The sequence below is a fragment of the Hermetia illucens genome, chromosome 3 (assembly GCF_905115235.1).
Source record: "Hermetia illucens chromosome 3, iHerIll2.2.curated.20191125, whole genome shotgun sequence".
NCBI lineage: Eukaryota > Metazoa > Arthropoda > Insecta > Diptera > Stratiomyidae > Hermetia > Hermetia illucens.
Genome location: NC_051851.1, coordinates 43,064,439 through 43,091,165, shown reverse-complemented (window position 1 = coordinate 43,091,165; position 26,727 = coordinate 43,064,439). Strand labels below are relative to the sequence as shown.

At 38.3% G+C, this 26,727-nt stretch overlaps 1 protein-coding gene across 5 annotated transcripts in view; it reads right to left on the bottom strand.

Moving 5' to 3' along the window:
* LOC119652509 (complexin) overlaps positions 1-26,727 on the bottom strand; it is a 538,453-nt gene that overhangs the window by 53,800 nt on the left and 457,926 nt on the right. For all 5 annotated transcript variants that reach the window (XM_038056700.1, XM_038056699.1, XM_038056702.1 and 2 more), the window contains one exon: positions 21,549-21,715. In XM_038056700.1, the coding sequence (XP_037912628.1) occupies positions 21,549-21,715 (167 nt within the window). The remainder of the gene's footprint in view (positions 1-21,548; positions 21,716-26,727) is intronic.

The window sequence follows — 26,727 nt, the reverse complement described above, 5'->3', positions numbered from 1 at the left end:
CGCTTTGACTAGATTTACCACTACTAAAGCGTCAAGTGACAGCCAGCTCGGTGTCACCGTCGGTAGAAACAATGCTGCCTAAATATACAAATTTTTCAAGCCTTTGATATTCTGCCCATCAATGCAAATGCTTTTTTCTCCAAATTCAGAGCCATTTATACAAGGTTCATGACCCGATGAATAAAAACTGATCGTCACTAACATAGTGGAGGTGCTTGAGGAGAGATGACATTGTCCACCCTTACACCAAATGCGATAATTAGAATGGAAATGAAAGATATGCCAAGCATGCGCGGTATGTATATCGAACGTGCAGACTTTGGGCACCCATGGCCTCTATTACTAGCACAGGAATAGTGTCATTTGTGGTCACAGACTTATGTCTAAGAAGCGGTCCATTTTAATCGTTGAAATGACAGCGTTTTTCAAGCTAAGTTAATGTCTCTGGGTTAAAGACTTTGGTAGGGTCTCGGTCCTGTGTTGTAATGTGATGATGATTGGATACTGCCTAGCAAGTGCATTTCAAACAGATTCCAAGTGAACATAGTTAGCCAGCAGGTTACGTTCATTGACTCAAGGGTGATGGCTTCTTTGCAAAAACACGTTCTTGATGATGATTTAGTCGACCTTATTTAATTCGTCAGCCGATTGAATTAGACTTCAGAGTTCAAGTGAAGGTCCTGGTTCTCCACGGTTTCTTTAGCTTACTGAGTGAATAGCTTCCTTTGGAAGATTCTATCGTATAAGTTATTATTATCTGAGTTGTGTTATCAATTCCGGCCATAGATACCTACCGCCCCAATCGGTCGTCCGCTTTTTTCGTGACGATGTCCATCCGAAATCCGAAATCAATCTGCCTTTGATCTGAGAGCTTGACATCGTTTCTGTCAGGGGCTATTGTGAATATTAGATCTTTTCTCTTCGACGGTTCGATTTATTACAGTCCCTAGACCCACAATGAGACTTGACACTACCTGTCAAAGGCGTCACAGATAATTCGAAATTACAGTCGTCATCAAATCGTTATTATCTACAGGGAATAAGTTAGTTGTACACGTATAATAAGAGCGGGAAAAGTTAATGTCAATGCGGGTTTAGAAAGTCGCTAGCTGACCACATCGGCTTTTCATATTAGTCCCTTTTTCAACATCCACTTTAATATTCACTCTCTAAAAACATTTGAGACTTCTGGGTAGTTTGTATTCAATTAGACGATCCTTGCAAAAAAAGCTGGATCAACATAAATTCCCAAATAAAGTTGAATTTTAAATTAAGAGGTCAAGATTTTTTCGTACCTTCGCAAACTTCCTCTTTCACGGCCTTCCTACATTAGTACACAACTTTTTTTGATACGGCAGTTTGCGCTATCTCCACCATCCTATTTCACTTGATTTTAATTGAGGAGTGCAACAAAGATCCTTTGCTATCTTTCCAACTACTTCAGGAAGAAAAATTGAAACTCTGACTATGTTTGAAGTAGTGAATGCTTTCCTACAGGATTTTTTTTGTTTTTTTATTTATTTTTTCTTCTGCATGAAAACATGTCTAAAAGTTGTGCTGAAGTAGATGAGAGAATGCTTGGCAGTAAATAACTGGAGGGAATTTCTCGTTCCGAAAGTTTATGAGAACACCAGAGAAAGGAATGAATGGAAATGCTTTGATTATATGTGGTGAGTGTATGTACATATATAAATAAAAATAAATACGTCAGCAACGGGCCTCCTTTCAAAATAAACATGAAATGCAAGTGGGTTGAAGTGCTGTATGTCATAGCAATTTGTGTTTGGCTAACAGCATTGTATACGGTGCGACTATGTATGTATGTCACGTGAAAGAGAAAATGGGCTAACAAAATGCCGGGAAATAAGGCTTTTTGTATTTTCTATGTAGTCCTTAGTTGTACTAGAAAAGCATTCTCGACCTTGTGTGCAATAATTATTGTTTTTCCTATTGTAAAACATCTGTCCGTCACCCAGGGGGCGTAATTTGTTGGAGTCGAATGCCGAATGTTTGAAAAGTTTCCAGGTTAGATTTGTATTCAGAAGTAAATAGGACTCAGCATTGCAATTATTTTTTATTGTATAATAAATCAATTATAACATTTGAGCATACTAAGTATAGTAAAACGTTGACCGAGTGACACTTAGCAGTTTATGGCAGTATTAAGGCTCCAGAGGACTCTCAGAAAAGATTTATTTCACACAGGGCGGTTGACCACTCAACGTTCGTCTCGAAGGAGGATTTCTACAAAAACAGGGTTTGACTTTGATATTTCCATGTTCACTTTTATGTAAAATACCCCGATGTGCGCCGCATTAAGAGGGCCGTCAAGTATCTTTTCACAAACTTTAAGAATTGTTTTTTCAAAGAAAGTTTTATTTATACATTACATTCTTTTCACAGAATTCACATACACCACAAAATTTTAATATTTTTCGCACTCATGGTGATGTGGATGCCTCAAAAAATAACATTTTTAATTGGTTCACTTAATATCCCGGCTCTGAAAACTCTGATGAAAAAAATTCAAAATGGAGATTGAAGTCGCTATAATTCATGCCAAAATCAGGAAATTTGGGTAAAAAAAGACAAATTTGCGATTTTCCTAATTTTATGACTCCCGTTAAGAAAATGGTATTAATGAAAACTAATAATTCTAATACGGACTATAGCTATACATGGATAAAATAATCCTTCAAAATTTGAGCCAAATCATAGTGGATCGTTCAGAAACTCGTCAATCAGTCTAAACAAGTCGAAAAACCAGAAGGAAGGGTTTTGTATTCATGTTGTGTAAGAAATTTCCTACTCAAGTTTTCCCATTCGCATATATCTCCAATTCAAAATATTCCTAGATATACATATATATTTCCAAACTCTAACTCCGCCGTTCATATGAGTTCACTTTTTATGATGTTGAGGTCAGATACGTCTTAGAATGCGGGAAATTCGCGTGAAACACACAAGTTTCGCCTTCTATAACTTTGTTTATAATAGTTGGCTTTTTATCAAACCAAAATTATGCACTGTGTTATTGCTTACAAACGTATCCAATTTTGTACATCTTTTATTAACTTAAGGGGGGTTTCGGGTAAATTTCTTATAATATGCTGGTATACTATTATTAACTTTATTTAAGCAGACATCGGGATAGGATGTTAGTGTTTTTTCAGATTTGTCGACTGGATAGGTTCCGAGAACACTTTTCGGGGCACACACTTTTGAGCTCTCACTCCCCTATGTTTCACGCAATATCAAAAATATCACCATTTCCGAAAAGTACTAATTGAGCCTTTTCATTTGATGCCCCACACGACCATATTCTGTAAACAAAATATACACCCCCCTTTCACATGTACAGTGAGCCCCCTTAAACCCAGTGCAAAATAATGGAACCCGTTATATGTAAAGGGATTCACAGACCATACGTTCTCACTAAACTTTGTGACAATTAGTTTAGCTGTTTCCGAGCAAATCGAGTGTGACAGACAGACAGGCAAATAAACAGAACCTTGAGCAAAACGTTGTTGACGGCGCCCACTTGGCATTCAGATTATCCATAATGGTTGCAATGTTACTTTTATGAAATCTCTCCTTACAGAAGATATCCTTCTCTTTTTTATCGAAAATCGCCATTGGTGTTTAGGACTGCAGAAATGTGATGAACTTTAACCTGCACCTGTGTTCGGACGATCTTGTAGTTAGAAAGCTAGACTATTGCGAAAAGTTGTGGTTCAAATCTTACTGATGGCAGAGGGATTTGTATCGTGACTGGATGTCGGATACTAGTCAACTCTCCTATGAATGAGTATCTGAGTCAAAATAGAGTAATAATAATGGACAAGCCCAATGCTGACCACCTTGCCAATTGTATTGTCGTGTTAACAACTACTATTTTTATTATTAATCTGCACCGGAATCCTGCAGTCAAAATCCTGTCGGAAGCCAGCTCCCAAGTGACAGCTAGCTACCACGCGAATTTCCAAAGTGCAAAAGGGTACTGCTTCAGAGTTTCAGTATCTCAAGGCAGTCTATAGTAAGAACGAAGTGGTTTATACAAATTGCTCCTAATTTTCTCAGTAAATAAAATATGAAATCATACCCTTGGCGGGTTTTGAATTCAATAAAAACCAGCTAAATGCCACCCGTTGCCGCTTTCGGTCACGCTGCTCCGCAGGGGAGAGGCGCTGGGGCAGCATCTGATTAGATCGCCTCTGCCCTGCAACGAGGTCGCCGCACAGAATTGGCGAAAAGGCAAGTTGGATCAGAGTCTATCGCTGAAAGATGAAGTGAAGAAGGTGCGACGACCCAAAGAGCGTCTATTTCAGGAGAGAGGCACTATATTGATCGAGAGAAAACGTATTGCGAGTAAATTTGCAAAACTTCAGCACCTAAGAGATTCGGATGGTAATTCATGCTCACCATCATAATACAGATTACAAGCTGCTAACGGTTCTGTGCACCTATTGCGATGCGCGAACAACAAACCAGAATACAACACAACTATCATCATTCAAATCATTCAGAACACCATTACCATTCGTCATCGCAAGGACCACAGCCACCATCATCTTCTTCACAGCACCAAAAGGATTGAGACACACAGCAAAAGTCTAAAAAATGTTTAGTGGGTACCATTCCCTCGTTGCAGGATAGAAACGTTTTATGTTATATTTCACTATTCTCAATATACATATGTCCAGGTTGTGAGTTGTGGCCAGTAATAAAGCCCAAAATAATTCTACATAATAATAACCAGACAGACAGTTCTTCGTAGTAAGGCAAGAAGACTGTGTACAGGAGGAGCAAATCCAAAGGGAACGGAATGCCATTGTGTATTTTTGGGGTAGGGACAAGATAGCTAACTGGCCCGTGGTGCTTAGATGGTTTCCTCGTGTATGTTTCCCCATTCCATGTAATAAGCCATAAACAGCTATGCAATTCCACATGCCCGCAACCACGTGGGTGCACACAAATGCAGCGCATCACATACACGGAATCAACACGAGATCTTACGCGCGGAATTTCTCCCCCGCAATTATCGTCGCGATCGAAAACGCGCAATGATTTTTGGCTACTATAAAATTTCGAACAATACGCTGGGTGTTGAATCTCCTGTATACAGTCTTCTTGTAACGAAGCTAGCTGCAACCAATGGGCTGGTTGTGAGAGCTTGTTTCAACTTTGCATCAACATGTCTTTTCTTACTCAAATAGCGAGGCGAAATGCCCCTCATCTTTGGAAGGCAAAAAACATCGAATTTCCCTCTTTCTTGAATAAATCATTGTAGTTTTTTTCGGTTTCGATTCACACCCATACCTGAAGCATCAACTGTCAATCAAATCAACGGCGCTTTATCATCCGCATAGGCTTTGTTGTAAGTCGATTAACATATTCCGTAGAAGTGACGGTAGTTTATCCTCTGCTGTCATGTTGAGATTTACAATTCCTTCAACCCATAGCAATCTCTTCCACTTAACCATGGTTGCTGGCAGTATCTCAAGGTTTTAAGAAGGGCGCATAGTTAAACCCTTCAATGTTCATTGAGAGGTACTTACTGGATGAATACATGAGTTCCACAAAGCTTACAAAGGTGGATAATTACATGCACCTGTTATGTTTCTACTGAAAACATGGATGAATATAAGAGAATGTACAGTATATCAACTCACGCTTACCCTTTATTCTATGTTAGGTTTTCAGTTTAGCTGCGTCCTTTATTTAGTAAGTGGTGAAACCTGACATCACAATTTTCAGAACGGAAAGTATTAGATTGGTCAGCTCAGTGAAAACTTGCAGTTGGCTCCAAACTAGCTCCCAAATTACTGCCCAAATTATCGTATATGTGGCAGATACTGCTCATATATGCGGTATATACGGCACCTTCTAGAAGTAGATAGCTTTCAGAGCGAGTCAGCTGATATTTAGAGAAGCACTCTAATTGTCCTTGAAACCAAGTAGATCTGAGCACTATTCGCTAATTTATCACTGGAAAAAGTCGGAGTTGTAGACGCAAGTCTACTTGCAACCAATATTAACAAGAGAAGGAGACGATTCTGCAATTCATATGCTATTTATTCCCTGCCCCACAGATTTAAGAAAAAAATAAGTCAGTTAGCTAAGGATCTGCACGCTTATTGTCGTTGGACGACATTCGCAGGGCCTTTAAGTGTGTTAAAGCACTTCATTCAAGATCGTAACGGCACACTACAGTACGCTGTAGGAGGCAATGTGGTCAGCGTTCTGCTCGCCTTGATTTGACTCAGTTGAGTTGGTAATTCGAGATCCAGCCACGATATCAAATCCTTCCTCCCCGCTACGACAGCCTAACTTTCTAACCACTTGAGCCATCCGGTCATAAGTCTTTTGATAGAACAAAATAGTCCAACCGATCATAACGAGCCGATTCCGCTTGGAAACCGGACAAAGGTTGAAAAAAAAAGACGATTGGCAGGATATGAAATCAAAAAAATCGGACTGTTCGTCCTAGCATTGACATCAGAACACTGGGTTAATATATAGGTCACCATGGACTTCATGGGGTCAAGAATTTGGTTGAGGTGAAAATCAAGCAAGGACTTCTCCAAAGAACTATGAAAATTTTTTCCAGGAGGCTTAGCTGACAAGTAAGCAGAGATTAAACATAGAAAGGAAGCAGAGGTTACACATGAATCGACGATTATTTATTCTAGATTTTATCAATATTTCAATATATCAGAACCCAATAATCTGGGTAGAAATCTATTCGAAACGTCTAGATAAGGAATAGTACCTTCCGTAGTCCCATATTACAAGGGATAACCTCGAAGTTTAAATTGTGTTTTTGCATAGTCTAGTGGGGTATATTTCGGACTAGGGAAAACATCCTGATTTTGGAGCTATACTATGTAAGGTTTGAAGCAATACCAATCAATAACTTTTTACAAAGAATTGCACCTTTATATGGTGGTAAATATTTCCTAAATGGAACAAAGCGCGTACACCATACCAAAGTGCCATCGTTTCCAGTTCATGGAAATCGACTTTACTTCTCCCGAAGTCTTCCCGAGAAGCTCACATTTCTTCTCAACTATTCCGCGTTATATGGTTCTAGCGTACCCCACTCGTCGACTTAGGTCATCGTTCGAGATTTTTCAGGCCGGAGTACACTGATGACATAGCAGAGACACGTTTTAGCGGTTACTGCAAGGTTTTGACTAACAGTGGTGGTCAGTTTCCATGCGATACTCTCAGGTAACAAAACAGAGAGAAAATTCTAGATGTTTTGCCTGCAGAAAGAACGAGTACAATGGGCAGTCAGAGAACCTTCAGTTTGTTGGTATTTATCTTCAGTCTTTCTTCGTTTCTATTTTCATATCCAGAGCCATTTGGCTAACGTTCACGGCCCTGTGGGAGAACAAACAGATGTCATCAGCGTAGTCGATGAGATTGTGGAAAGATGTCATTGTCCATTGAAGTCAAGCTAGGCAGCGTGGGGAAAGTCACCAGTAATATGAAGGAGTTGTATAGACAACAGAACACAACCTTGCCAGATTCCGACTTGAACTTCAAATTAACCAGAAATTTTACCTCGTAGCAGTACTTGACATTTTGGATCTCTCTGATAGTAGCTATTAGTTTCCCGGAATTTTCATCCTATGTGGAACAATTCAGATACACTCTCTGTACATTTTCTCGAAAGCCTTCCTGAAATCGATGAAGAGCAGGTGAAGCGGAGGATCCAGAGCGGAAACCAGTCTGCCTCTTGTCAATTAAGCTATCGCGATGTTCTTTAATGCGGTGCAGGATAATTTTAGCCATTATCTTTCCAACGCCAGGTATTCCAGCTTTAATTCTTCAGTTTTATTACAGGAACCACACTCACATCTTGAAACTCTGCTACCTAATATAGATCAAATTAAAGAAAAGTAAAACCGAAAACACTTAATACACAAAGCGTTTGAATTTCCTTAGCAACGAGACTTACTTTGCTCATTCTAAATGCTAATTAAAGTAATTACCAGTTCTTGACAAGGAGGAAGGGTCGTATTTTCTGCAAAATGTAGCGTACATAAGAAGCAATTTCATTAGCAATTTTAATAGGAGACTTAATGGTAATTCAAGTTGTTTCGAAGCTTTTAAAATTTCATTTTTCTTAGTATTCAGTGTCATCTCATCCTGATATCTTGGGGCTGTCATTTCTATAATTATGCATAAATAACAAAAAGGCTTCGTAGCTTCTTAAAGCTTTCGTAATTATTTTCGCTCTTATATGCAATATTTAAATATCAATAACAGATAAAGTGATAGAAATAATTTATGTTGCAGGAATTCATGGATTTAGTTGCAAACTGGTTTGGAAGAAGCAATTGAAGTTCTTTATTATCCTTCACATCTTTGTTGCTTATTTTGTAATATCCTTATTTTTTGCGGTGCTCTCTATACTAGTAGCAAATCACTGATCATGTGTTCTATTCGGAAACATATGAACATGAATTTATCATTATTAATTTTGCATTTGAAATTGTGTTTATTGGAAAGCGTTTCGATTTTTCTACTTTTGTGCAGTAGAAAGTGCAGAGAAAGCTTACTGTATTCGGCATAGGAATGAATTCAATTTATATGCAAATAAGATCCACAGGGAGTTGTTTAGTTTTATTTCAATGCAGTAGTAAATTGCTAAGTGCACAAAGAGTAGAAACAATTGTGGGTGGATTTTGGCTTGCAGCATTTCTTCAATGCATGTGGGTAAATAGTACGAGTACAAAGAATATACTTTCGTGTACAGAATCACAATAGAATTTTGAAGTATTTTCAGTTTTTACTTTTGTCGCGGAAGCATTGTTACCAAGAACGAATGGAGAATAAGAGAAAAATAATGCGAGATTCATATTAAATGAGCATTTGGGAGATTTGCCAACAAAATCTTGTGGGATGCAATTTTGCTATTTTCTTATTTCACACACTCGTAATACCTTTATACTCATATGTATATATTTATGTACATTCTAAAAGCATATATATGTATGTAAATTCCAATCCTTACTTTGGCAACATTCCCCAATCGCTACAGCAAAACCATTGAGGATAGTACCCGACCTATTTGCTTCAATTGCGGGCAAAGTTCCAAATACATTACAGCAAAAACGTGCCAACATTTATCGATCCTGAACTATCAGAAAAAAAAAAAACAACCACAAAACACAAACAATCTAGGCTTTCAGGCGACTCTGCTTCGTGCCTCAAAACACTTGTCCTTACGGTGCACTTACAAGTCTCCAGACGCTCCTGCTTCCCTTCACATGAATGTACAATGGCAAGCAAGACAACCAGCGTCATTTGTGTTCACCTCCCTACGTTCTCAGCAAAATGAAACTTCCACTATTATTATTTTGCATTGGTAAGAAGCAAAGAGTAAAATGTAGGATGCACAAGGACACCAGCGATGCTCTCGAATCACTAACCAGCAAAGAATAAAACATAAGCTGAAAAAATGATATAAATAACGATGTTGCTGGCGCTCCAAGGAACAAACTGGAGAAAGTAAAATTCTGCACGAAGGAAAAAATGCTATATTAAGGATTTGCATAAAGGTGTTGGCAACGATGTTGCTTACTTTTCTGTCGTCTATTTGTTTGCGTTTTCATTCCTTTTCATTTCCCGTATAAACCTTGAAAATATTTCGACGCGTTCTAGTTTTATCACCATCTCAAAGATTTTCATTTGGGTATCCTTCTGGATGAAAGTCAAGTTTCTGCCTATTATTTGTAAGTGAAAAAGGCCAGGGCGTTTCTTGGCATTCGTTCGAGGAGTTCTGTGCGTTTTTTATTTGACCTAGATATGAATTCCGCTGTTTTTAGTATTTCCTTTATTCTTGTGGACAATGAACGAGTTTTCTTAATGGTAAAGGTATAATTTGAGCGTGCTGCTAATTAATGGGATCCGAAACTTTTAGAAAAATGAAGAAGTAAGGAATCATTGCGCTGTGCTTAACGAGAATTTCACTTCTACAAATGTTTTGATTTTCCTGGGTTCAGGGAAATACGAGTATTCAACAAAGTTTTAAGTACATCTCCCTGCGCTCACAGTTTGTAAGTAACCACACAATTCAAGCCTCCATTTATATAAAAATGTTCCAAAATTTTGTGCTGGAATAGAACAACTGCAGGACATACTTAGCAGTTACAACCGGCTAAAGACTATGAAAGAAATCCTGGATTTTAAGAGTTGGTTTTCTTTCAAGCATCTACACAAATAGTTTCATATATTAATGGAATAAGAAAATATAAACAACTTTACGCTTCCTTTTTTGGCAATGGCTTTGTCTATGTTGAATATTACACCGAGTGGAAGTATATTCCCCAATATAACGTACCCTACTCCAAAACAAGCGGGAATACCGAAAGCTCGATGCTTCAGATGTAAAGGCTTTGTGTTCATCTTCCGTGGAAAACTTTCTATCCGCGCTCTCCCATTCGTAGATATCTAAAAATTCGAAGTATTCCGTGATTTACGTATTTCAAAACTCCATCTCCCTCGTTCATATAAGTTCATTTCATATGGTGATGACGTCATATACGTTTTAGAGTCCGGTAAATTCACGTGAAATACACAGTTTTCACTTTCTGTAACTTTTTAATAATAGTTGGAATTTTCAAATTTTCCAAAATTGTGTATTATATGTTACTTATAACGGTATCAAAGTCCACACTTCTAGAATAAACTTAAGGGGGGTTTTTGGGTTAATTTATAAAATAAGGTAATTTACTGGAATTAACTTTATTTCAGCAGGCATCGGAATGGAAAGTATTTTGAGACAAGATTTCCATGAATGCACCATTGTGATTTTTTTCAGATTTTTGCGTTGGATACGTTCCGAGAACGGAACCTGATACACTTTTCGGGCACACATTTTACTCCTCACTCTCCGTTTCTCCCGGTGAAAGAAATAAGATTAGTTTTGAAAAGTACTAATCGAGCCTTTTCATTTGATAACCCACATGACCATATTCTGCGAAACAGAAGACACTACCCGCAAACTTTATTAGCACATATATATACCTACATACACATATATGGCTGTCAGGAATAATTGACATTGATACACAAATGACTAAAAAATTAAAACGAAATGTTTCTTCGCAACCCCCCACTCATATGAGCTCACTTTGGTATAGTATTGACGAATTATTATGTGATGAGGACGTCATACAAGTTGTAGAAAGCACGATATTTTGATAATAATAGTTGGATTTTCTTCAAACTTCATCAAACTTCATACTATTGCCAAATTCTAGGATGAACTTAAGGGGGTTGCAGTGTAAAATTCTATAATATACTATTCTTAACTTTATTTGTGCATATCAGCACTGGATGTATTTTGAGGCCTAGATTTCGTAGAGATGCACCACTGTGATTTTTTTAAGATTTTTTGGTTGCATAGGTTCTGAGAACGAGACCTGCTTCACTTTTTGGGGGAGACATTTAGAGCCCTATCTTCCCTATGACACGCTATCAGAAGTAAGATCAGTTTCAGAAAGTACTATTCATTTGATGCTTCACATGACCATACTCCGCGAAAAGAAATTTTACACCCCCCTTTCGCACGTAGGGGGAGTCTCCTTCAAACCCAACACAAAATAGCGCCACTTACTATATGTAAAGGGACTCACAGACCACACATCCTCACCAACACCTGATTTAGCTGTTTTCGGATAAATCGGATGTGACAGGCTTTGTGTAATCAAGACAAGAAAGAATAAGAATAAAAAAGAATAATATGTAGTGCAGTTTGCACCAAACTTAGTAAGACTATACTTCATATTATAGCCTATATTATTGCAGATTTATTTGAAAAGATATCGGTATGGTCGTATTTCGGGGCCTAGGTACCGTATAGACACAGTTTTAGGATTTTTCTCAAATTTTTCGGTTTGGTAGGTTCTAAGAATTCGTCCGTGAAAGAAATTATCACTTTCCAGCTCTCCCCTTCCCTCTTAGGCTTAAATTGTCAGAATTGAGCTGAGCATTGTAAAGCACTGATTGAAATCTTTTCTTTGATACCCCACGTGACTATAGTTGGTGAAAAGGAAATTCACATCCCCATTTCACATGTATCAAAACCCCCCCTCAAGTTCCATGGCGACATCGTTCAAATGAAGCATTACAACTTGGTCCGTTGGACTGTTCCTCCTACTATAGTTTTAAGTGGAAGGTTAGTTTTCTTCTCCTTTACCGGCGAATACCCAGTTGGATTCCCCCGCTAGTTGATAGTATATTTTTTATGAAAGAATATTTCAAATATGCACATATTTCGGCAGGGTAACTTCTAAGGGCGGGCTAACAATTTTTAGTTTCAACTTTCCATCTTCATGCACCTCTCGTAAAATACTAACTGAAACCTTTCATTTGAAATCCCACGGTGAAAATGAAATCACACCACCTCTTTGCCTGTACGGGGACCCCTGTAAGTTCAAATTTACTTGACGCTATTTATTGAATACGTACGGATTTACAGTTCTAATATCTTCCCCGAATTTCAGGTCAATGGGTACGACCGAACGAAAGAAAGACAGGTAAACAGGAAGATAAACTGACGGATCTGTGGGAAGTGGTGAAATCTCTTACCAGGCGCGACTACAAGTAGCGGACTGACGAAGTTATTATTTGTTCACTGCAAGGGCTCGGAACCTTAGCCATCGATATCCCTCGAGAAGAAATATCCAAACTGGACATCCCAAGCATTACTAGCCTAACATCATCCATTCTGATCTAATGCCCGCTCTACAGGTTGGGCCGCAAACTCCAAACCTACACAACAAATTTGGCAAACCAAACGTCGCCATCCACACGTTTACAAGTCCAGTATCTTCTGGACAAGCAAGCAAATTCCCCTTGATTTACCCAAAAAACTGACACTCGATCGGGTCAGCGGGAAGCGCTTACAAACCTACACAGAGCAAACCAGATACCCTATCCACACGTTTGAATTTGCCATCGCTTGTTAAAGTTTGGCAAGTCTGTGGATCCGACATAACACATAAGTTACAAAGAATTTTCAAAAGATTTGATACATAAATCGCAGAATCTGATAGGATATTCCAGCGGTATTTATAAGCTGCTGAAAGTGTCCAAAAGAGTACATCAAGAAAACCAACAGGTTAGACAGAAGCAAAAGAAAGGCTCCAAAATCCGGGGTAGATCTGGAAGAGAGTCATCGAATAGAGTAGCCGCTCGAGTTTGAAGAAAGCACAATATGCATTAAATAACTTTTAATTGTTCGGCTTCTTCTGGGGTCTGACAACAGCCAATCTATTATAAGCATATTTTGATATTCAACGTCGTACTCTTGGTTGGTACTCTTTTAATTTTTAACAGCCCCATGGATCATTTACCTGCCCAGCAATTTCTAGCGCGTGTAACTTATAACAAAATACCAATAGTGAAGTTTAAAATCTAATCTACTCCCCGATTTGAACTAATATGAAGAGAGGGTCCAGCTTCGCCTCTTGGATTTTTTTCCTATGACAACTTTAAGCAAAGAATAGCTTACCTATTTCCGCCTCCAAATATGTAATAGCATTAATCTATTGATTGTCTTCATTAGTAGATAAGTAAACATTGGAACATCATGTTCACTTGATGATGAAAGGAGGGATGATCTGGCTCAAGGATTTTTGCAAAGTAGTGTCCAATTTCAGATTTTCTTATAACCGGTTTTGTAAGTTTACGTAATCTAAGATTTCATCTATTTCAATTACTCATATTACACAAATCAGGAGTAAAGGTGGATAATCACCCTTCTGCATTAAACTAGGCTTTGACACATAAGAGACTGGGAAAGTAAAACCTCTAATTATAGAGAACATCAGTTGAAATCCTTTGCACTGTCAAACATTCAGCTACCATGAAGTGATACCGGCTAATTAGTAAGTACAAAGAATACTTATCTTTTCATGTGTAACACAGTGGAAGAGTGAACATTATTTGTGAAGTGTTAATTAGAGGTTGGGATTCATTGAGGTCAAACGCAAAGGTGATCTAGAAAAACTATTCTATAGAGGGTAGGAAAGTGGGAAAAAGTTCACAAAGCTCTTGAATAAAAGGTATGAACTACGGGAAAGTGGAGCTAAATTAGCTGGACTACATAGGAGTGCATTCCAAATATTACTCGCAACGTTTCAACTAATTATTTTAATTAGCACTAGGCAAACTGACCAGAAATACTCAAAATATCCAAAAGGTAGAATAAGGCCTAAATCCAAATAGTGGATATGAAAATTCATAAAAGATTGAATAACCATTGTTAGAACCATACAAAATCTGTAGATACCCAATACTAAAAAATCGAAAGTAGTATGACTCTCATCGGTGTTTTTCAAGAACTTACTTTCATATTATGAGTACGCGGCAGTTATGGCGGAGGCCTTTCAAGTTATGGAATGGCAAGATAATTTCATATTTATAATTTTTGAATTTATTTCCAAGTTTTTATAAGCTGATGCGCAACGCTTATAACATACGATATTTGTGAAAGTATCGGTCCTAGTTAATTTCATTTTGATGTTCTGGCAAATTTCATGGTTTTGGCTTTAGGTGCACTAATAGGGAAACAAGTGATATTATAGTTTTTTTATTTTTCAAAAACAGAGGTTACACAGAGGTTAAGTTGCTTGGGAGTGGTATCTAGTAAGCAGATAGCCCTTTTATAGGGATGATATCTGCGTCAGTGAAACTTAATATGAGTGAACTGTAGGATATGGATAGCGCAAGTGTTCATTGCTTACAAATAACAGAGTATTCGTAAAACGTCATTGAGACCTTTACTACCCCAAGCAATATAAATTTTGAATTAATAATGGTTGAGTTATTGAAAAGTCAGAACCATTGGCGATGGGAAGTCTATAAGATACGAAGATTGAGCAATGTCATATTGCCAGGAGATAATGAAAAAGCAAGACAAATAAAAATTAGTGTAACTTGTAAATCGGTATTCACCCTAAAAAGATTATATCTCATGAAGAAGGCCTTGTTGGCCAGGGAAGTATTTTATTATTCTCATCATGATAAATAATTGATAGATAGCAAAGGATTAGACGCCTGTTAAGTACGTCCAACCTTGACGACAAAAGTGCGAAAACAAAGTGCGAGGCAAGAGAATCAGAATAAGTTGATCGTTCAGTGACAATGGACGTTTCCCTTAAATTGTATTTGAATAAAGTTGCCTTTTTCCTTAAAATCTGGACCTTTGTTTAGAGTAGCGTTCTTTTTGACAGATCATGTTTGAAACGTGTCAAACTGTCATGTCGCAGGGTACACTCAAACAAGATAGATTTTAAAAACTGAATACAGTCAATTTTTCTTTCCAATTGTAATACCATTTTTACCATAAAGTTCAATTTCATACCTCTTATTTGAATTTGAAAACATGTCGGGAAACCGGACAGTAAGGAGGTCACTCAATTGGAAAAGTCACGAAGAATTTGGACATATCTGTGCCTGCTCACTTGCTCATGACCCGAGCCTGAAAGTTTCGTATTTCCATAATTATTTTGAGGTGCATGCAGGGTCTTTTTGTAGTTATTGAAACTTCAAGAAAAGTTACACCGGGTCCGGATGGGGGCGTTTTTATTTGCATTTCATATCGCGAAAGATCGTAGGCCGCACAAAATGGTAATACTGCGAAACAAGAGTATACCTCTGCTACTCCCAGCCGAGTGACAGTATATCTAATAGGCAGTACCAGCCTCAATAGACCGGAACCGCGAATGTATTGGGGAGTTTTTCCGTACACATCATAGGCCCTCAACACCTGGTAGCACCTGCATATCACGATGAAATGCGATTATTGTATTCCATACGTGTGATTGTAACTTGTAATTTGTTAAAGAAACTACCGGTGACCGAACGATCCATTAGCTAGGAACAAAGAAACAGATGACGCGGAAAACCGATCACGAAAAGACATCCACGCCGCATACGACAGCCGAATATTGTGAACGCTAGCCGTGAATGCATTTGTTGCAATTCTCTACATCACCAGTAACGACTAGCATCCGAAATAAACATGTCTATAAGCAGTACCATTCGTATTTTACGGAAAGATCTTTAGCTTACGCCCAAAGGTGATCCTTTACTGAAAGAAATGCGGTTAACTCGATGTTCTGCACTCCTCAAACGCTATCGCGGCAAAAAACATCGCGATATTCTATTTATCGAGGAGAAAATCTTTAAAATCTAGGAAAAGGTTAATAAGCAAAAGGATCAAATATACGCCTGAAGATCTTATGAAGCGGAGGACAAAATGCAGCAAGTCCAACGTAGTCACCACCACAGGTCTGTTGGAGAGCATCTTACTATTGGTTTACCGATATTCATTCCTGAGAAATTGGCGTAAAACCGAATTCCACAGTCTACCAAACCATGCTGGAAGAGGTTGTTGAAACCGTAAAAGATACCTTATCAGCTGGAGGGAATTGGTACTTTCAACGAGGGTCATCGTCGGCGCACAAAAGCAAGCGAATTCGATACTGACAGAGCCTGTTCCTAACTTCATCTCCGCAAATGAAAGGACCTTTGGTAGTCCCGATTTAAATTCACTGGACTGTCGACTATGAAGCAAGTTGGAAGAAGTTGCTGCGCACGTTGACATACAACTTTTAGTAGTTTGAAGGCGAGTGTAGTAAATACTGCGCGAGAAATACAGCTTCATACTATCCGTGATGCTATCGACGCTTGGCCCCACAGATTTCAAGTTCGTATAGATCCAAAAGGCGGTCATTTTAAAATTTTTTTAATGAAATCGGTATATATTTTTCTTTTTCTTTTCTGTATGAATTTCGAAGAATTCGCTCTATTGATTCGTGAGGAATAAAGACATGTTTAGCTGCCTGACCTTATGGCTATACTATATACATACAATAGTGGTATATTTCCATTCGAGTAGGTAAAATAAAATTATCAAAAAATTTTACCATTTAGTTGGCGTTTATTTTCGTTGAAGTATTTCCGTAGATTGACCCCCAAAACTAACTAAAAAAGTGATCACTAGGTGAAAAGTTGAGTAAACGTGAAGGGCGTTCCACATCTTGCTGAACCAAACTGGGGTAATGCGCTGTCTTATTAAATCGGGAGTAAATAATGGCGGAACGTGATCAGATAGTGACCGTTGGTCAGTCACTATTCGTCCGTTTTCTTGAAAGTAGCAGGACCAGAAGTTGAAGATACGCCACGCCATACTACTACTCTTTTGGTATACAAAGGCCACAAGTGCAGTTCTAGTGTGTCACTGGATGCCCAGTTTCAAAAACTTTGCTTGTTTAACGTTCCCGATAAAATGGAGTGGGAACTGCCTTTTCTCAGAAACTCTAATATCCTTTCTCTGAACCTGAAGCCGTTTCGCCATTGTTATTGGACATGGTATAATGTACCGCCGGCTGACAGGGATTGACTTTGACGATTTCGTATCTTTTCAATGTTTTCTGAAATTCGTCAATTCTATCACCACTGCAGATGATTCCCGATTTCACAGATACTGTTGTTTAAAAACTATTTCCCCTTCCCCCTTCATAATAGTACCTCATTTTGGGTATGCGACCATAATAACTAACATTGAACTGATTGCCAAATCGACGCGCACTACACAACGGCTCATTTGAATGAATGTGAGGAGCACTTCCAACGAGTTCACATTAACTGTTCAAAAAACTTTCGGCCGAATCCATCCTGAAAAACAGTCTGTCAAAAATACCACATCTCACCCCCAATATAATGCGGAAGGTAAAGTTTTCTGTTAATCTGCAACGTATATGACATAAAAGGCTTTGCTTAGAAACAGAGGTGCTTTATAAAACAACAATTCCAAGGTAGCTTCTGGGTGATTTTCGAAGATTTTTCTACTTTGCAAAGTCAGTACTGGGCGAACAGGGGTCTTGTAATTAACAGTGAAGATAAAATGGTATTGGAATCTCAATATGCTCATTATTTTATCGGACTTTTCCTATTAACTTATGAAATAACCGGAAAATTTATGATTTGATAACAAGGAGTAAGGGTGCCAATTAATTTCCCTATTTTCTCTCGTCTAAGATTCATCTCTCTATTTATTTAGTAGGACCTTATCATCATCATCATCATGAAAGGCGCAACAACCGGTATCCGGTCTAGCTCTACCAGATATCCCCGTTTTGGGCCGAGCTCCACCCATTCGATATCCCTAAAAGCTGTCTGGCATCCTGGTATACGCCATCGTTCCATCTCAAGCAGGGTCTGCCTCGTCTTTTTTTTCTACCATAGATATTGCCCTTATAGCTTTTCGGGGAGGATCATTCTCATCCATACGGATTAAGTGATCCGCCCACCGCAACCTATTGAGCCGGATTTTATCCACAACCTGACGGTCAGGGTATCGCTCATAGATTTCGTGGTTATGTAGGCTGCGGAATCGTCCATCCTCATGTAGGGGGCCAAAAATTCTTCAGAGGAATCATCTCCCGAATGCGGCCAAGAGTTCGCAATTTTTCTTGCTAAGAACCCAAATCTCCGAGAAATACATATGAACTGGCAGTCTTGTACAGTACCCTATGGTGAGACGTTTCGAGCGAAGCAGCTTTTGTAAGCTGAAATAGGCTCTGTTGGCTGCTAACAACCGTTCGCGGATTTCATAGTCGTAGCTGTTATCGATTGTGATTTTCGACCCCAGATAGAAGAAATTATCAATGGTTTCAAAGTTGTAGTTTCCTATTGTTTTTGTTTTTTGTAGTAGGGCCTAGTCATCCTTGAGAGAAATTTGATTACGAAAATTTCGAAAAGAGATGCTATCAGTCCGCTATGCTATCAGAGATGCTGTAGTCATATAAGGCATAAAGTAAATGACCTCAAATATCACTCACCAAACTAACTTTACGCTCGCTTTCGGTTGAACCAATAACGACCATGTTATATTCGAAATATTGGAAAGAGATTAAGAGTTCGGTGTCGGATCACAGAATAATAATGTTCAACATTTAGTGCAATTCTGAAATAGACACATAAGGCACCCGAGCAATAACATCGCTTATTCAGAGGCAAACGGTAAAATTAGTACCAAATTGGAGAACTGGGAATTGAGAACAATAGCGAAAAACTTTGGCAGAGTTTTCATTTACGCGTGTGACGCCATTAGTCCGAAAAAAATGGTCGCTTTAACAAAAAACCCTGATAGCACAGGAACCTAGCCAAACTTAGAATGAAGGTGCGCAAACTCTATAACCGGTTGAAACGAAGCGGCGAGTGGCAAAAGCACAACAAACGCTGACGATATAAAGCCACTCGATAGCAAAGCAAAATGACTTCAGGAAATTCTGTGAAGGAATTGAATACATCACAGAAGTATCCAGGCTGTGTAAGGTTGTGATATTTACCGAAGATGATGAGCATCTCAAAACTTATTTGCGAGGGTTGTATCCCACGGCTGAGGACAGTAATATTCTGTCTAATACAACAACCACAAGCAAAGGGAGCAAAACGGAAAATTGGAGAATGGCAAAGGGGGTTTGCTTGGAGACCAGAGTAGGATGGGTGGGAACTTTCAAACCATTGAAATCACCCACAGTTTATGGCATCTTCGCAGCATTACTCCAAACAGGCCTAGCACATCATTCTAGGCTCCTCTTTGAGGGCGGTAAGAGGCAGTATAACCTTGGGACACATAGCCGGGAAATGCAGGCGGTAAAACTAGTTTTCTGCCAAAACAGGGATGAAAATGATTTTGTCACCCGAAATCTTTCAGACCAATTTGTCTGGCATCTGTCGTGGGAGAGGTCTTGGACTATTGCAGTAGAACTAAAGGTGTAAATTTCAACATTTAGGTCAATCTGCTTACCAGGGAGGACGATCACTTGGAACTGCCCTGTATCAGCTGATAGATGTATTTCACAATATAATAGCTGCCAAAGAAATGACTCCTTATGCGTTTTTAGATATCGAAGATAACAGAATCCTCGAATCCACAAGAGGATGGGGGGGAGGAGGGTGGAAATGTGTATCAATCCTGCAAAAACCGCCATGATTCACTAGTTATCAAATGTGAAATTGATCTCCTAGGAGCTAAGACCAACTCGTTGATCTCTAAGTTGATATCAAATTGCGTTAATAAATTGATTACATATACAATAAGATCTGGATAATCTGGATACCAGGCCACATTAAGTAAGAAGGCAGTAATACAGCGAATGAGCTGACCAGGAAAGGAGCACACTATACGTAACAGAATCATTTTGTGTAATCGGGAAGGAGTTCGTAGCCATGACACTAGGAAATGAAGAGGAACAGCTATTCTTGACGAACTTTCAAGATGCTTCTGGGAAAATGTCGACGAAAGTATTCGCAGGATTGTTTGAGCCTCAGAGAGAGTACTACAAAATAACATAGTAGGAACACACAAATTGCATTCCGTTTTTATATTCTAAAATATTCAAGAAGCTTCTAGATTATTTGAATTGTATAAGGAAAACACAAAAGTGCTCACGGTTGAGGCACCGAATCTCCAGTTTCCGGCATATGTCATATAGCAAATATATTTTACCCTCCCACAACAAACAAAATCCTTCGTTTCTTAGATTAATATTGTGCCGTTTTCTTACGTTGGTTTACTTTCTTATTCGTTCGCCCACGCTAGAAATCTCTTCATCGAGATTCACTGACGAATATCTTAGTGTCACCAAGGTCGCACCCCAACTTACTATGCCATTATTCACTCTTTTTGAGTTTTTATCAGTTGAGATTGAGTGTACTTTGTTTCAGGCTTATCCACATATCAAAGATATTTTCAGCGAGCTTTTCATCGGGACTCATTTATTTAAATCATTCAACGCTATCTTTTAAGATACTCATTGGTAAAATTTGTTCCGGGGTATCTAGGGATGCATTTTATGTGGGAAGAAATTTTCAGAACATTTGATGGCATGGTAGATAGATACAAGGGCGTAGATATCAACACAATATCTCGAGCTTACAATAAGTTGAAAATAATGTTACAATGAATTATGCTTGAAACTGGTACATATAAGGATTTTACTCAGTGTTAACATAAGTAATATAACATATATGAAAACATATATAGTTTAAGTCCTCTCTTCGTAAACGCTCCAATATAATGAATATCTCCATAGCCCATGGTGGAATTTTTCAAAGGCGATTCTTTCAGGGATGAGAACCGCTGCCCTAAGGTACACAATCATGTCACCTTACGAAACCCAGTTGTGCAAAATTTTTTTAGCACTATCCTCCGGCTTAATTAAATTAACAATAATCGCCTCGACCTTTTCTTCATTGCCCTATCTGCATAATTATCGTAAATTTGTTTTTCCAACAAGCAGTTGTATCAGTTTAGAAAAAAGTTTCATCTAATATATATTCACGCCTTCGGGACTTTAGGGATTTTGTAGATTTACATTGGAAGACAGCAAGCAATTTGGTTTCAAAGTTGTGAGAAAATTCAATCTAGGGACGGCTGTCCTCAAGCAGGCTATTATCTTATAATCATTAAAAAAATCAAGCAAAAACATAAGGTTCTATCTAGGCTATCTTACCTTATCACGAATCTCTTGTCTCATCTTTTCCCTTTCCTCTTCCATTTTGCGATGCTTTTCCTTGCGTCGTTCTTCGGCCTCACGAATGGCCTCCTGACGCTCTCTCTCCTCCTCCTCAGCCTTCTCCTTATCATCACCGTCATCACCGCCATCACCACCAACTGCGCCTGTAACAAAGCAAAATAATAAAAGTCAGTATAAAGTAATCACACTGTTGGGAAGTTGACGAAAAACAGTTCAATCAAAAGAAAGATAATTGAAAACACGTGGTTCTGGTTACATGAGTAGAAGATGATATACGTTTTTCCACACAATGAAATGACATAGAGGCAACCAATTCAGGGAAAAGCTTATTGCAGACAACAGCGTTGAAGTAGTCTGTGGCGGTATGGGCCTTTCAGATTTAATGCAAGACACTCAAATCTGTCCTTTCGAGGGTTTATTTGTGTTTAACCGTTCAAAGAAAAGATCCGAAAAAATTCCCTAAAAAATGGAATGGTTATGGTGCCAAAAACTTTTTAAGCCAAAATTTCAGAATTGAGGTATTATCTTCCAACCCTAAAACTGTATTTATTTTTGTCTGTCAGCTCCAGCAAACCCTACCAGCGAAATCGTCTCATTCCGGTGACATATTTTCAAACGCCTGCATGAATTTTGAATACCGAAACAAAAAAAATATATCGGGAAAGTCTCACAGCTCAAACCTACAGCAAAAAGTCAAAGCGATCCCGTAAAAAACATCATTTATCATCCATGCTCCATGTCGTCACGCTATCAATCAGGATTAGTCTTTTATATCTTGCCAACGGTTTACAAGGATCCTAGTTCTAGTTCTAGCACGACACCACCCGGGTCGTGATGATGCCAACTACATCATTGTGTATTTTGTATTTAAGGTGAAAAACAGCTTCACACACTCTCCTTTTCTAACTTCCTTGTTTTTCTGACCGAAAGAAGAAATAAAGAGGCGAAATCCACGTTGCTACTCCAAAAAGGATTTCATGACAAGGTAAATATCCTGGATCGGGAACGGTATGGTTTTGAGTTTTCATACTTCCCACTTTACGGTTATAACCGACGGAAGAGGAGTGGCGGCAATAGCCTTTTTTCGTATTCATTCAAGGTAATCTAATCGAAGGATTCATTTTTCGCTGTTCGTTTAGGTGGAAAAAATAAATTATTTTACAAAGCTTTGGTGTGTCTTTATCTACAGCGTTAGGAAAGTTTACAGAGAGGCCTATACCTGGTTGATGGAATTGCAGGTGTGCGTAATAGGGCGATGATGTGATGAGTTTTTGTTCAACGCAAGGAAATGATACACGGAGAGGGAATACGGTAATGAGGACCGATTTGTTGATGTTTTGTAGGAAGGATAGTTAGGCGTGATTGGAATTTCGTGAGTTTCTAGTAGAAAACTTTTCTTCCTCGGTTATTGGAAGGTAGTATCCATTCATCATTGTAAAATATAGCGTGAGCTTATCAGCCAACTTATTGTAATCAAGCGAAGTTTTCTTTTACGACTAAATATTTTTACGCTATAGCATACTCAACACTTCCGGAATCGTTTTCCCTGCTCTTCATTGCATCAATTCTTTGAAAATGTTGAACGAAGAGTTCATTCAGTCAAAGACACCATTTGCTTGCCATTGAAGAGTGATTATCGCTTTACCATTTAAATTATCTTTCAACGTACCTATGAGATGTTAATTGCATGTTTCAATTTTTTATGGTCCTTTTCTGGGAATTCACTTATATCTTACTATCAATGAAATCCTGCGTGGTTTTTTGTAAAAGGTTCATACATGATAGTTTAGATAGCATTCAATGCTTTTAGATGCGAAACTTACAGTTACAATTTCAATTTTTTTAGGTAAGCAAAAGTGGTTTAAGGTATGGGCTTACGAGCCATTTTCAGTCCTGAGACTACAGCATATAATGACTTGATGGATTGGGGGCTGGGCAAATGACCATCCAAGTCGACCGAAGTCAGAGCTATTCACAAAACATTAACAAAAGACAAGAAGAGAAGATCCATTAAAATCGGCTAAAATTAAATTCAATGTCATTTAAACACACGAAAACGTAAACTGTACTATCGAACCCTCGGGTGGGCATAAAAACTGCACAATGTAACTGTCAATTCATACGCAAAAAAAAAACGCCAATGATAAATTAATTCTTAAATTTAGATTTCCCGATACTGCCTGACTCAGAAAATGTTCCTTTTCACCCCAGTGATCATCAGTGGTACTTCCTCCGAGAAACAGTGTACAGTAACACATCAATAAAAAAATGTTTGCCATTGCCTGAACTGAAGCCGCTAGGCAATAATGCATTTGCTAACACATCAGCATGCCCATGATGCAATTTATGGAGAAAACAACAAAAGAAAAAGTTCATGATAATTTGCATGTTTGACAATTTATGTAATTGAATAATGTTTAAAGAAGTTTAATGGTTTCGATGAACTTAAAGAGAGGAAAGAGTTTTGTGATAGAAATTTCAAAGAGGAATTAAAATAATCATTTATAGATGGGAATGTCAAATGTTAATGTTTTTATATAAGGTGATATCGAGATGGAATTTGAAAAGACGATTGTGGAAGTTGTAAACGATGGAAATAGAAGGAGAAGAATAAACGTCACATACAAGTAATCACATCTTTTCGTTAGCTCCGTGCAGGACAAAGATGAAACGAAGTGATCTACTACTATTATTATCGCTAACTATGGTTGTTTGAACAATTTTTCCCGGAGTGCAGTCTCTACAAATCTAAAAACGTTTTTAAGGGCGGAGAGCATCATTTGGGCAAAAAAATTTACCATGATGTCTTCGTTTCAATTGTAATATAGGTCTGCCACCCTTTCTAGCGTTAGTAAAGTTTACTACTCTGACTTTCTCAAGACGAACATTGCATTAGAAAGAGTCGATAAAAATGCCACTCGGACAGTCTCAAATTCAGTCACTAAGACCCATGCCTACCAGTAGGAATTCAAATTTGCTTGTATATTTTCCTTGTTTAGGCTAATGATCACCTCGAAGAATTACTAATTACTAACTAACAACAGCTGGTAAAATCATTGATTCACATTTCTTCAAAAGCCAGGTCAGACAACGTAATTGTCAATGGTGACCGCTATCAATGAAATCCGCGCACGGTTGTTGTCAGCCAACAGAGCCTATTTCAGATCACAAAAACTGTTCCGCTCGAAACGTCTCACCATAGGGTCAAAGCTCTTACTGTACAAGACTATGATCTTGCCAGTTCTCTAGATACATTTAGATGAGCTAATGATATCGTTTTTAAAAGTTTACCCGGAGTTTAGGGTCAGTTTAGTATTAATTTACCTAGGGAATTTAAGGTCACAAAGGTAAGACTTCCATATTTCACTAGGAGAGTGGTAGAAGCGTAAAAATTAGAAATGTAGGAAGAACAGTGGAGAAAAATTGAATGAGCACAGTTTAGTACCTTTCGGAAAAGTAGGTAGGGAAAACAAACTGAAGGGCAAATGGGAGGATCGAAATAAACAGGGGATTACATCCCAGGACAAGCGACTATTAATTCAAGTATCCTTGCGGAATGGATTTGCAACTGCTTATGAGGAGAACAACTCAACGCAATAAGAATGTATAAGAATGGATTAATGACAGCCAAATAAAGTGGCCTCAAAGCTCGAAAACTAACGTAAATTGATTCTACTGAAGCCAGCATCACAAGTATGGGAGGAATCTGATCACCGAAAAAAACGTTCAGATAAGTATAGCAAAACTTAAATAAAGGAAACCTAGATAACAGTATAAAAATTCGAAGGAAACCGGACGCTTGGCAGTTCACGTATGGAAGGTTTTGTTCATTTTTTATGTAAGAATATTTGGGTATACGATGGTTCCAGGTATACATAGTTTACAGTGTACGTATGTTGGTTATTTCCGATATTTTTATCACACTGGCACTTTACCTCTTAGGGAGAAGTAATTTAACTCGAATGAGGCAACTTTGTAAATAATAGTGGGATTTCCATCAAACTTTTGAGTATGAGTCATATTATAACCTATGTTACTTCCAAATTTTACGGATCTAGAATGAACCTAAGGGGGGTTCGTCGTAAATTTAAAAAATGCATTATTAACTATTAACTTTATTTGAGCAAATATCGCAGCGAAGGGCAATTCGCGGCCTAAAAGACCACCGTATTTTTTCAGATTTTTTAGTTGGGTAGTTTCTGAGCATAGGTCCTTGGAATTGCATTGCAACCAATTTCCAAATTAATATTTGCTTGGAAAAGTAACCTTTCATTTGATACCCAACACGGCTATATTCGATAACAAAAACTTTCCACCCATCTCTTTCACATATATGAGGACCTACTTTTAACTTCAAAGGATAGCAATATAATTCACCGCATATGTGGGGGTTCACGGTTCCAATCTTTCAACCAAATTTCGTGTCAATAGGTGTAACTGTTTCAATGAAAACTGCGTACAACAGACGGTCAGACAGACAAACAGTGAACTAATTTTAATAAGGTTTTGTTTTCAACCATGTAATAAATGTAATAAGTGGCAATATTTTTGTTTGGGAAATGGGTGATGCTAAGTCCACATCTACTTGATGTTGGACCGGATTAAATGGAGAGCAACTTGCAAACATCAAATGGAGGTGGACGTCCCAAAGAAAAGTCCAGCTTTGGCCTAGGTTAGGCCCAAACTATTGGGGGTTTAAATTTGAATATAATTCGCACTCGTCTCATGTTTTCCGATTATATAAAAAGGAGCGTGTTCTATCGGTTACCACCTTCGGTCACGCTGCTACCACAGCAAAGATGAGGCAGCGTCTGATGAGTTGCCTCTATCGTTAGCCGTCTTTCTTTTGAGGCGGTAATATTTTGATTGATACTCCAGAGAAAGTTGATTTGGTAGAGCTATATTAGTGTAGTCGGTTGCAGGTACTAACACAGAAGAGTAATATTAATCGATGATCACTTAATTAAAATCGTTTTTAAATGAAAAGACCTGTAGAAAGACTCGTGGCATCATTGGGACCTGTATGATTTTGGCCAACAAAAATAATAATGGATGCTAGAAAGAAATAAAGCTCGAATCGTGACACGATTTTCTGCACAATGGCCTGAAGCCCACTTTTACGAAACCTCTACTTGAATGTGTCGAACAGATAACA